Here is a 12,411-nt window from a genome sequence, read left to right on the forward strand (position 1 = left end):
TGCTGCCAGCCCAAACACTTGGCCTCTTTCACAGGCTCCCTCAGGATTTCCTATTTTGGATTGTAATAAATAGAAATCAAAACATAGAAAATAAAATAAGATTATGCCTTTTTTTATTGGACTAAATACATTTTTTGATTAGCTTTCGAAGGTAAGCCTTCAGATCAGAAAGAAGGGTTTTCAGATCTGAAGAAGAAGGGCTACCTTCGAAAGCTGTGTTTTGGCGGGCTTATCGGCGTCTGACTTGTTTCCAGTGCACCTTAGTGGTTTCTTGATCATCAGTTGTACCTTTCTACACCCATATTTTGTGATTTTCAACAGTAAGTGTCAGACCCCTGAAGCAGACAGTTGTTCCGTCGAAACACAGCCCTGTGTCAGGTCATATACTTGTGTGGTACTGAATAAAGTTACATTTATCGACCTCTGGCTGTGAAGATTTTTTTGGTCCACCCCTACTTCTTGGGTTTCTGCTTGGATTACACGTAGGTTTTTTTTTTTTTTTTACCTTTACATTTGGATTTGGTTTGGTGTACACCATTTCTCCTAACATGCTTTTCTTGGTGCTCTGAATACAGCATGTGATGCAATGAGGAGAAAAAAGATGACAAGAGAAAGAGATTAGAAAGGATCAAAGGAACAGATAGGTAGATGTTCTGCTTGTGATGCTACATAGACTTCCACTGGGTTATGAAGCACAAGGTTTGCACATGTTTCCTGCTCACACTCTGGCTTCTTTAGTACCAGAACTGTGAGGCACCCAGGACAGTGCTGCATGTAATGCATTGCTTTGGTGTTGTAGGAGTATTTACCTGTGATCTCACCTTTGCTGGTCTTGGCCTATACAAGCCAAACCATTCTGTTATAACAATATGGATACTTCTGCCTGTGGCCTGCATGCATCTGTAACCATCAGAAACCAGCTTTGCTACAAAAGGAAACTTACTGAAGAGCATACCATGATGACGTCATCCAAGGACATATTATTTGTTGCCAACTAACCAGTTATCTTCTGGGAAGAATGGAGAAAAGAGAGACACATGGCTTCCAGGAGTATGGGATCCAACAGGGAGGTTTGCATGCCATTGATAAGTGTCATTGCTAAAACAAAGGCTCTCTTCATGATCATGAAGCTGGCTGGACATTATTACACCTGCTGTGATTGGTTCACAGGGATCATCTGACCCTTGGATGCCAGTGGGAGAAGAAGGGAGAGGACCAGAAGACTGGCCAGAGGATAGAAGGCTCTGAGAGAGCAAGAGACTGATTTCCAAAACACTGGTGAACTGCATACCTTGTAACAAACTCACAAGGTTAGCTTAGCTACAATTACTACTACTTTTCATTTCTAAAGTGCTAATAGATGTACGCAGCGCTGTACACTTGAAATATATGGCCTTATCTAAAGACTAAACAAATATAAATTCTTGATATCCAGTCTACATTCAGTTGTTGTTTTAATAAAAAGTCTTTATATATCAGATCATAGCTTAAAGCCTTCAGTTCTTAAATCAGATCATACAGATTCCCCAAGAACCTCAGTGATGTTAATCGCCAACAATTTCAATGTTTAGCGATATATACAAACATCAACATCTTCACTGGTTCATTTATAAATACTATTCTCTTGTTCATTCAAACCCATAATTTAAATTATATTTGAACTTATCTTATTTTTTTAGCTTTGTCGGACCCAGAGGTTCTACTGCCCGACATGCACGTTTCGCCCAGAAGCGAGCTGTCTCAAGGACATCCCCCTGTAGTCTTTTCAGCGTCAGCTCAGCAAAAGTTATTCATCAGTCATCTGCATCCACAATACAGATCTCGGACTTTATTGCTTGACTGAGAGACTCACTGAGGCTTCAGCTTGAGTCTCAGAGGAGGAATCCACTTCTTTACCATTGGAAGTCTGCCACAGATAACAGGATATACTACCTATGGTCATGGGGATAATTAGTCCTTGGCTTTTGTCTGAGACAGATGGGTTTTATGTCATGACTTATGGTCTGTGAATTTAGCTGCTAACTGTGTATTTTGCATAAGACGGGTGGTGTAAGTTCCCATAATAATCATTAGGATATCAGTATTGTGATTGGTTGTGTAATCACTCATTTAGTTAGTTCATTAGGATAATCATATATCATTATCTATATTTTGGTGATAATCTATTTTTATAGCAAGTTATTTTGCATTTTGCTTCAGAACTATATATATATATATATATATATATTTCTTTACCTAATAAATAATATATATTCCATCTGTGGCATTGTTCCTTTTTCCAGCACAGCTTGCTAGCCATTGGGCCAGAGGGGTACGCTTCCCCTAGACACGAGTCCAGAATAATTGCTATGTAGTAGTTTTCTGTCAGCTAAGTACCTCAGGATATATATATTAGCAGTTGTCCTCCTGAATATATACCCCTACATAATTGGGGCAGCTTGTTAGACTTACAAGACCCCACAGTCATTCACAAAGGAAAAATATTCAACATAAAGGAATCCTTCACTTGCTCATCTTCCAATGTAGTATATGTCATCCAGTGTAAAAAAATGTGACGAAGAGTGCTATATTGGAGAAACAAGCCAGATGCTGAAGAAGAGATTTAATTTACTTAGACATCATATGAAAAATGCCAGTGCCAACCAGGGTGTTACCTCTGTGGAACAGCACTTTACAAAACCAGAACACTGTACTAATGATTTTATGGTGAGAATACTTAAGAGAAACTTAAAACAATACAGGAACGCAAGACCTTGAAGTCAAAATGATAAATATTTTGACAACCCACCAGACAGGACTTAACAAAGATCTGGGTTTTCTAGCCCATTATGTACCATGAAATTTCACTGCTTTGTCTCCCTCTGATCACCATGCATATCTCCCTGTCTCTCAGCCCTCTTTGTATCTCACCTAGCCCACCCCTCCTTCATCCTTTCAGACTGTCACTGGAAATACTTTAATGTTTCAACTTATATATTCTGTTACTTATCAAAATTTGCTTATTTCTGATGTGACGAAGAAGGGCTACCTTCGAAAGCTAATCAAAAAATATATTAAGTTAGTCCAATAAAAAAGATATCTTATTTCTTTCTATGTTTTATTTATTCTATTTCTGTTGACTGCTTTTAGAAGTGAACTAACACAGCTACCACATCTCTGTACATGAAGTATTGAGAATTTGTCGATATACTCCGTGAGTTGTTTGGCTACGATGCTTTCCATCAATTTGTTTGTCAATGAATGGATGCCACAGGCAATAGTTGGTGATATCATTGTTTTCTTCTTGGTATCTTTCGGTAATGGTGTGAGTAAAATGTTGCCTTTTACCCTTGCAATTACCAGTCAATTTTGGGGAAATTAAAATCACGCCATTATTATTGTGTTGCCAGTTTGTTAGCCTCCCTAATTTCCGATAACATTTCTACATCCGTCTGTTCATCCTGGCCAGTGGATGGTAGTACACTCCTATCACTATCTTTTTTCCCCTTTACATTTGAAATTTCAATCCATAGGGATTCCAGATGTGTTTTGTTTCCTGCAGAATTTTCAATCTATTGATTCAAGGCCGTCCTTAACATACAAAGCTACCCTCCACCAATTCGATCCACCCTATCACTAAAATATGATTTGTACCCCGGTATGACAGTGTCCCACTGGTTATCCTCCTTCCACCAGGTCCTCAGAGATGCCTATTATATCTAATTTTTCATTTAGTGCAATATATTTTAACTCTCCCATCTTATTTCTTAGGCTTCTGACATTCCGCATATAGACATTTCAACTGTTTGTTGCTCCTATTTACATCTTGCTCATTGTCTGATTTTATTTAGGATACCTGATCTGCTATGGTCTCTTTTGTATTCTCACTATTGGGATACCCTACTGTCAGCTATCGTTGTCTAGGGTCGGTCCCGGGGTCCAGTTCACAGAGGCAGTGGGTTCCCAAAGAATACGCAATCCACACGGATTTGGATGTATAAAGTATATTATATTTGCAGATATGTATTTAGTACAGGTAACTGGTATAGGCCTGTATCTGTGTGTGTTTAAGGAAGAGAGAGAAAGAAGTAGTGCTTGCAGAGCCCGGTGTGCTCTGCTTGCAGGGAGAGAGGGCAGAGATGCCCCCGGACAGAGAGCAGTGCCCTGGACAGAGAAAGGGGGGAAGCAATAGACCCCAAGCAGAACTCTGTGCTCTGCTGCACAGAGAAAGACAGAGAGAGCCCTAGTGCCCTCATGAGCTCTGCTTTATACCTAATAAGAACTGAGAGGGAACAGGAGCAGAGAGAGATCAAAAACTTCTCTCTTTCCCAGTTATTTCCTTTACAGAACTCTAGATACTTTCTGAAGTCAGGAAAGGTGACAACTTTCACAGGTTGTCCTGTTTGAAGTTACTAGTCATGGAGCCTCACTGTCTGGCTTTGGTTGCTCTGAAGCCCTGCTCCCAGATGGAACAAAACGTATGTTAATCAAGAGTAATTGAGAAACCAAAGGGCTACCAGGCCTCTGACCACCATTTGGTGCCATCCTCAGTGGTTCCTGAAGGGGGAGGGGGGAGAGTTTATCAGAGGTCAGAAGCTGGTTTAATATTATGTATAAGTATGTCCAGCAATAATTTTGACCTCCCGCAATCCTGACACCTACCTTCTCTGTTTTGGTGATATCTTTGATGGGTACCTTGTTCCAAACCATGTGTTTTTGAACGGCTGTCAACCTTCCCCCAGGTTCTAGCTTAAAAGCTGCTCTATCTCCTTTTTAAATGCCTATGCAAGCAGCCTGGTCCTACCCTGGTTAAGGTGGACCTCATCCTTCCCGGAAGAGTCTCCTCCCTCCACCTTCGCACCAGGCAGGCAAGTGACCAGGCGATCCTCACTTCCACCAGCCACCCAGCTATCTACATACCTAATAATCGAATCACCAGCTACAACAGCCATCCTAACCCTTCCCTCTTGGGCGCTTGTCTCGCTGCTGGACTACTGTCTACATCTTAGTACTATAGAGTTGTTTAATTAAAACTTCTTAAGGTACTAGGGATATCAGATGAACATAAAATGAGCCTTAAAATTGGTGTATTTGTAATTTATTTAGTGTTTGCTTCTCAGAAACTAATTAAATGTAATTAAACTCTAATGAAAACTGTTGCTGTCCTAATTAGAATAATTGACTATAAATGAAGAGTTGAGCTAGGGGTGGGTGGGAATGAGGACTGAACTAGGCCCTACTGTGCCTTCTAGAGACTATCTGTTAATGCTGTGGCATAAAATTCAGGTTTTAAAACTATGGGGAAAAGGGTATGGAGACTTGCTAATAAAGTTTGCACTTTTGTTTTTTAATTCTGTGTTTATCAATATCCTAAAATTCCTCTTTTAAACCCAATCTTTACCAAGCATAGAATAAAATAATGTCACTTACCCACAGAAATGTCCTCTTCTCTCAGAACTTCTCAGAAAGAAAGTTAAGTGGGACCTTTCCTCTCTATATAGTTTGGATTCTAAGGAGACTGTTTCAAACAAACCCTTTGAAGCTTTTTTTTTTTTTTAATTCCAACTGTGTTTATCAATGTCTTGTATATAATATGTGCTTTGGTTGTACCACAGGAGGGCAGCAAATCAAATGTATTCCCTTAATATGATCAAATATCTTGGACTCCCAACATTCAAGTTATTTCAATCTGCATGGGAGTTTGTAGCTGTTCAATCAAAAATGTAATTGCAATTTTGTCCTAATTAAAATTTTTGATCTGTTAATTTTTACCCCCTGCCTGAATTGTTCCACTGACCACCATGGACTATCCAGGCAGTTACTGAATGATGATGATATTCTACCTGGCTAGCCAACTGGGTAGCAGGCTGAATATCGGGGGGGGGGGGGGGGGGGGGGGGGGGGGGGGGAATAGTTTTGCAGAAACCCCCTCCAAGCATTCTTCTCTCAAGAGCATCCGCCTGTCTGCTGATGACCCCCCCCCCCAATCTAAGAATTTGCCCCTCCTGAAGCCCTTCAACAAGAGTATCTAGGCATTTCGAAAGCCTATACCTTTCTCTCCTAAAGACTCTCCCCTTTCCCTTAGATCCTCTAGGCCTACCTTAAGGGTGCCTGAAAGAGGGGGTGGGGAGTGAATATTCTTGGAGGGGTTTCAGGAGGGAGTTGGATGTCCTTCAGGTTGTGGCAGTCAGTGTTAACAGCTTTTACTTGCAGTTAAAATTTGTGATTTATCAACAGCACTAATGATATAAATAGATAAAATATATGTATAGTCACATACACGCAGGCATACATCATACATATTCCCTAAAAATCTGACCTGCTGGTGTACCTGAGGATAGGTTTTGGGAATCGCTGGTCTACAAAACTTTCTTCCAGGTGTCTTCTAGTGATAGTGTGCTTGTTCTTTGTTCTTCTTGAGTGAGGTTTTCCAGATCTAACAGTAAATACACTTTGTAGCATAGAAGATTTTGTGCGAAGTAAATTGTATCAGATCATGTTATTACAGAAATAATGTTGTATTTTGCCCTGCAGATGGCAGAATTCAACAGCCATGAGTTTACTGTCTGCATCCATGGACAAAACTATGATCTTGTGGGCTCCAGATGAAGAGTCTGTGTTTGGCTGGAACAGGTAATTTCTAACTTTAATTTACTTACATAAGGGGAAGGTATATTAACTAAATTAATTTTTTTCTTTGTTTTAGCTACTGAATGCTTTAAGATAATATGTTAAAGTAGAGCAGAAAATTGTCTACCTGTCTTCAGATCACTGCAGTTTTTAGAGCATGAAAGCTTGTCCTTTAAAACTGCTCAGGCACACAGCATATATTTAACCAGTCCTCAGACTGTGTTGTTAATTGCATGCAGTTCTTAAGGTTGGAGTAAATGAGCTCTAGTGCAAATATAATATGTGGAATGGCGGTCTGGAACTCAGCATGTAACCAAAATAATGACCTGAGTTTTTGAAAGAGGAGTAACATGCTCAGTCAGGCGTTCATTTCAATACTTCAAGAAGTCTGTAGGGGTTTTCCATCCTGGCTGAAGTTAGAAGAACATCCATGAAAATGCAGACTAGATAGCTAAGAGATGCAAGAATGGAGCACTTGAGGAGAGGATAATAAAAAAACAGATCTCTGCAGACTTTCAGCTTCTGGATCTAAGAAATTGCTGCTTCTGAAGTTCTCATAAGCTGAAGAAGGGAAGCTTACAGACAAGCTTTCTCTAGCTGGATGACGTTCCTTGCTCTATAGATCTGCACACACTTTTTTTTTCCCAACAAAAATTCAGTTTATCATTTAAAAGACAAGTTTTCTGTATTTTGAATATACTGATTTTTCCCTGGTAAACTGGCTGATGATAGTTTACTGAAATTGTAGCTTATGAGTACCAAAATAGGAAATGGACACTTTCAAGAATGTGCCTGGGAGGTGTCAGAGCAGTTGCTGCCAGATGAATATGTGAAAGATCTGCTCTATGGGGAAGGCCCTAAACCAGTAAATCGGTAAATTGCTGTCCTTTCTACGTTCTTATCCTTGGAGCCTTTTCTAAATTGAGCAACATATTAGTGGATTCACTTGGAGTCAGAAGGTCCAAACATGGCCTCCTATGGCACAGAGAATTGTTGTGAGAAAGGAAACTGAAATCTTGCTTACCATGACCCCATGAAGGAGCTGCAGACTCTAAAGAGGTCACAGTGCAATGAATTGGAGCAGATGTGGATTCTCTTCTAGCACAATTCTCTTCATTTCAAAAGAGAGTAGATGAAAATAATTTCCTGCTATAGGAGAAAATCAAAACCATTGCTGGACTGGAAAAAAAAAAGATTCTGCAGATGTAAATAATAGGAATCAAAAATAATTTGAGAATTTTCTCAATTTCAGAGGAGTAGAAGGTGATGGAATGAAATCTGGAGACGTTTCTGCCTTAGCTATTGAACATTCAGGTAGAAACAGTACATAGTTTGTCTTCCTATAGCCAAAAAAAAAAAATCTTGCTGTTACCTTAAGTGAAAATCCTGAAAAAGTAATAGGCACCTGTACTGTGAGAAGGAAAGAAAATACTGATCTTCATACAGAGTGCCTTAAAAGAAAAAGCATCTTATTGCCCTTGTGCGTTTTTCACAGTCTCTTTTGACGAGCAAGATGGTCAGCCACACCAAATATTTGAAAGGTATTAATCCGCAAACAAATCTTTTCTGGAGATGGGAAGACGGTAGAACTAGAGGACATGAAATGAGGTTGAAGGGGGGGCAGACTCAAGAAAAATGTCAGGAAGTATGTTTTCACAGAGAGAGTGGTGGATACTTGGAATGCCCTTCCGCAGGAGGTGGTGGAGACGAAAGCGGTAACGGAATTCAAAAATGGGCGTGGGATAAACATAAAGGAATCCTGTTCAGAAGGAATGGATTCTCAGAAGCTTAGCGGAGATTGGGTTGCAGCACCGGTGGTTGGGAGGCAGGGCAAGTACTGGCCAAATGTCTACGGTCTATGCCCCGAAAATGGCAAGGATAAATTAAGGTCAGATATACATATAAAGTAGCACACATGAGTTTATCTTGTTGGGCAGACTGGATGGGACCGTACAGGTCTTTATCTGCCATCATCTAGTATGTTACTATGTCATCTGACGGCATCGAGATGAAACTAATATAAGGCCTGTGCATGAATGACTCTTCCAACATGCTGCAATCTCTCAGGTTTGTTTTTTGTGATCTGTTGAATAGATATGAAAACAAAGGCTTCTCTCAAAAGATTTTTAGAAATAGCAAAGGGGCACTTGTACTAAGTTGCATAGGTGCCTACACGTGCCCAACGCGCGCCTATTCGGACTTACTGCCTGGATACCGCGTGGCCTGTGTAGTAATTTCATGTTTATGTGTGCCAGAAAATATATTTTATTTTATTTTTTTTATTATTTTGTTACATTTGTATCCCACATTTTCCCACCTTTTTGCAGGCTCAGTGTGGCTTACATATCACTGTTAATGGCGTTAGCCGATTCCGGTCTGAACAAATACATGATATGAATGAATACAAAGTGATATTGTGGTAGAATGAGGTACATGTATGGTAGGTACAATTGGTGGGAACTTAGAGAGGGAAAAGGGGAAGAAGAGTCAGGTAATGTCCGTTACGGTCTTTGCTTTGTGTCGCAAGTGTCCAGGTATTTTTATGTTGGGTCGGTGGGGTATGCTCTTCTGAACAGGTCTGTCTTTAGTGCTTTCTGAAAATTTAGGTGGTCGAGCGTAGTTTTTACTGCTTTTGGCAATGCGTTCCATAGTTGTGCACTTAGGTAGGAAAAGCTGGATGCATAGGTGGACATGTATTTGAGTCCTTTGCTGCTTTGGTAGTGGAGATTTAGGTATGATCATGCAGATTTTGTGGTGTTTCTGGTTGGCAGGTCGTTGAGGTCTGTCATGTATCCCGGTGCCTCGCCATAAATAATTTTATGAACAATTGTGCAGATTTTGAAAGTGATACGTTCTTTGATTGGTAGACAATGCAATTTTTCTCGGAGTGGTTTGGCGCTGTCAAAACGCGTTTTTCCAAATATAAGCCTGGCTGCTGTGTTTTGGGCTATCTGAAGTTTCTTTATGATTTGATCCTTGCATCCCGCAGAGATTCCATTACAGTTATCTGCGTGGCTTAATACCATTGACTGTATCAGGTTACGAAATATTTCCCTCAGGAAGAATGGTTTCACGCATTTGAGTTTCCACATTGAGAAAAACATTTTCTTTATGGTGGATTTCGCTTAGGGTCTCTAGTGATAGGTTACGGTCGATTGTTACTCCAAGAATTTTCAGGCTGTCTGAGATAGGGAGGGTGTATCCTGGGCTGTTAATGTTTGTGGGTTTGTATGTATTGTATTGGGATGAGATGATGAGACAGTGTGTTTTTTCTGTATTTAGTTTTAGTTGGAATGCATTTGCCCATGAGTTCATGATATTTAATCTTAGCTTGATTTCGTTGGTGATTTCTGCCAGATCATGTTTGTAGGGGATGTATAATGTAACATCATCAGCGTAGATAAATGGGCTAAGGCCTTGGGTGGATAAGGTCTTGGCTAGTGGAGTCATCATGAGGTTATTAAATTCTCTTTACAGCGTCCTCCAGAAATTTTGTTGGACTCTATATGGTCTGATATTTAGGAGCTGGGTAATAGGCATCTCTGAGACATGGTGGAACCAGTGGGACAAATTATATCGTAGTGATAGGGTGGATCAAATTGGTGGAGGGGTACCATTGTATGTTAAGGAAGGCCTTAAATGGATTGAAATTCTGCAGGAAACAAAACACATCTTGGAACCCCTATGGATTGAAGTTCCATATGTAAAGGGGAAAAGGATAGTGGTAGGAGTGTACTACCGTCCGCCTGGCCAGGATGAACAGACGGATGTAGAAATTTTATCAGAAATTAGGGAGGCTAACAAACTGGGCAACACAATAACAATGGATGATTTCAATTACCCCGATATTGACTGGGTAAATGTAACATCGGGGCATGCTAGGGAGGTAAAATTCCTTGAGAAAATCAAGGACTGCTTTATGGAGTAGCTGGTACAGGAGCCAACAAGAGAAGGAAAAATTCTAGACCTAGTGCTTATTGGAGCGCATGATCTGGTGTGGGAGGTAATGGTGCTGGGGCTGCTTGATAACAGTGATCATAATATGATCAGATTTGATATTAGCTTTGGAGTAAGTATAAACAGGAAATTCAATATGTTAGCATGTAACTTTCAAAAAGGAGACTCTCAGGCTTATTTTCGAAAGAGAAGGGTGCCCATCTTTCGACACAAATCGGGAGATGGGGTCCTTCTCCCAGGGTCGCCCAAATCACCATAATCGAAAGCCAACTTTGGGCGTCCTCAACAGCTTTCTGTTGCGGGGACAACCAAAGTTCACGGGGGCGTGTCAGAAGCATAGCGAAGGTGGGACTGGGGCGTGTAACACATGGGCGTCCTCGACCGATAATAGAAAAAAGAAAGTGCCTCAGTTGTCAAGGTTTAGAATTTTAGATACAGCATTGAACCTGCAAGTTAGTCTCAGGAGTACCAAATTATAGATAATCGTAACAAAGCAATTTGTGGGGGCCTAGTGAAGATCAGATTTTTAACATTTTTTTTTCTTTTTCTCCCAGGTTCGTGTTGGAGAAGTAGGAGGAAATACACTAGGGTTTTTTGGCTGTCAGTTTGGGCCTGGTGGATCTATGATTCTTGCCCACGCTTTCCACGGAGCACTGCACCTCTGGAGCCAGAATCCATTGAAAGATGTAAGGGTCTTGACATTTTTTGTATTGCTTCATTTGTGCTTATGCAGCCCAGTGAAACTTTATTAAAGAAATGTCTTATAGTATCAAATAAATAAAACCTTAAGCAGTTAAAGTGCCTAAGTTTTTTTTTTTTATGCCCTTGTTTATTACATTCTGAGGTATAAAAAATATAGTTCAAAAAGGATTTAAGTAGGTGTTTCATTGATTTACACAATATACTGTACATTTCAATGTGAGAGAACAATTATAGAAACATTTAAGATAAAAAGTATTTAAGAAAATTAGAAGTCTTGATTGATTAGGCTCACACCCTTTGCCTAGATTCTACAGAATAACTCTGTTTCCAAAAATTATCTTGACAAGGCCCATAATAAGTTAACTATAACTTACAGTCACAGTAGTTGAGCTAATTCTTCATTTTACTGCTTTTTCTGTTTCTCTGGTTTATTTTTTGTGTATTGTGAAATACTACCTTTCCTTTATATTTTAAGTAATTTGTTTTTTAGTATTTACTTTGTACTCTGCTTTGGTGTGATTGCTCGAAGGGCAGTTAATCAGATTTTAATAAAAGTATTCTGCCCAATTTTTCAAAACAATTTAATCAGGCAGGAGAGGCTTCTGCCTGGTTAAATTGCCTATGTCCATCTAAGTGCTGATATTCAGTGGCACTTAACTATAAAGTGCCACTGAATATCACCACATACTGCCCCTGCACTGCCTGGTTTGTGCTGGGGTGATCCATGGGCGGAGCTGGTTGGAGCCAGGGACGAGCAGCTATTTAACCGGTTTGTGACCAGTAATCAAACCGCTAACTGGTTAAGTATGTGGCTAAATTTAGTACAGGAAAAAGCCTGTCCTAACTTTAGCCAAGGTAACTGGGCTTCAGTCTGAATATTGGTTGGTGCCCAATTAATGTCTGGGTAGTGGCAGAGGAGCTCAGACTGCCCCCCCTTCTGATCCTCCTCCCACCCATCAGCATACCCCCCTTCCAATCCCCACCTCACCAACAAAAGATCATAGAAGGTCCCAGCCCACCTACCCACTCACTTCCCAAGCCACCTTGATGATCCCTGTTGGTCTAGAGCAGGGGTTCTCAACCTAGTCCTCAGGACACACCTAGCCAATCAGGTTTTCAGGATACCCATAATGAATGTGCATG

The 12,411-nt window shown here is 40.3% G+C and overlaps 1 protein-coding gene across 1 annotated transcript in view; it reads left to right on the top strand.

Annotated features, from left to right (window-relative positions):
* ELP2 (elongator acetyltransferase complex subunit 2) overlaps window positions 1-12,411 on the top strand; it is a 131,273-nt gene that overhangs the window by 58,918 nt on the left and 59,944 nt on the right. The window contains 4 exon segments of the mRNA XM_030204932.1: window positions 6,514-6,531; window positions 6,534-6,593; window positions 6,596-6,612; window positions 11,121-11,252. Coding sequence (XP_030060792.1) covers window positions 6,514-6,531; window positions 6,534-6,593; window positions 6,596-6,612; window positions 11,121-11,252 — 227 coding nt within the window.

Source organism: Microcaecilia unicolor, chromosome 1, assembly GCF_901765095.1.
Source record: "Microcaecilia unicolor chromosome 1, aMicUni1.1, whole genome shotgun sequence".
Lineage (NCBI taxonomy): Eukaryota > Metazoa > Chordata > Amphibia > Gymnophiona > Siphonopidae > Microcaecilia > Microcaecilia unicolor.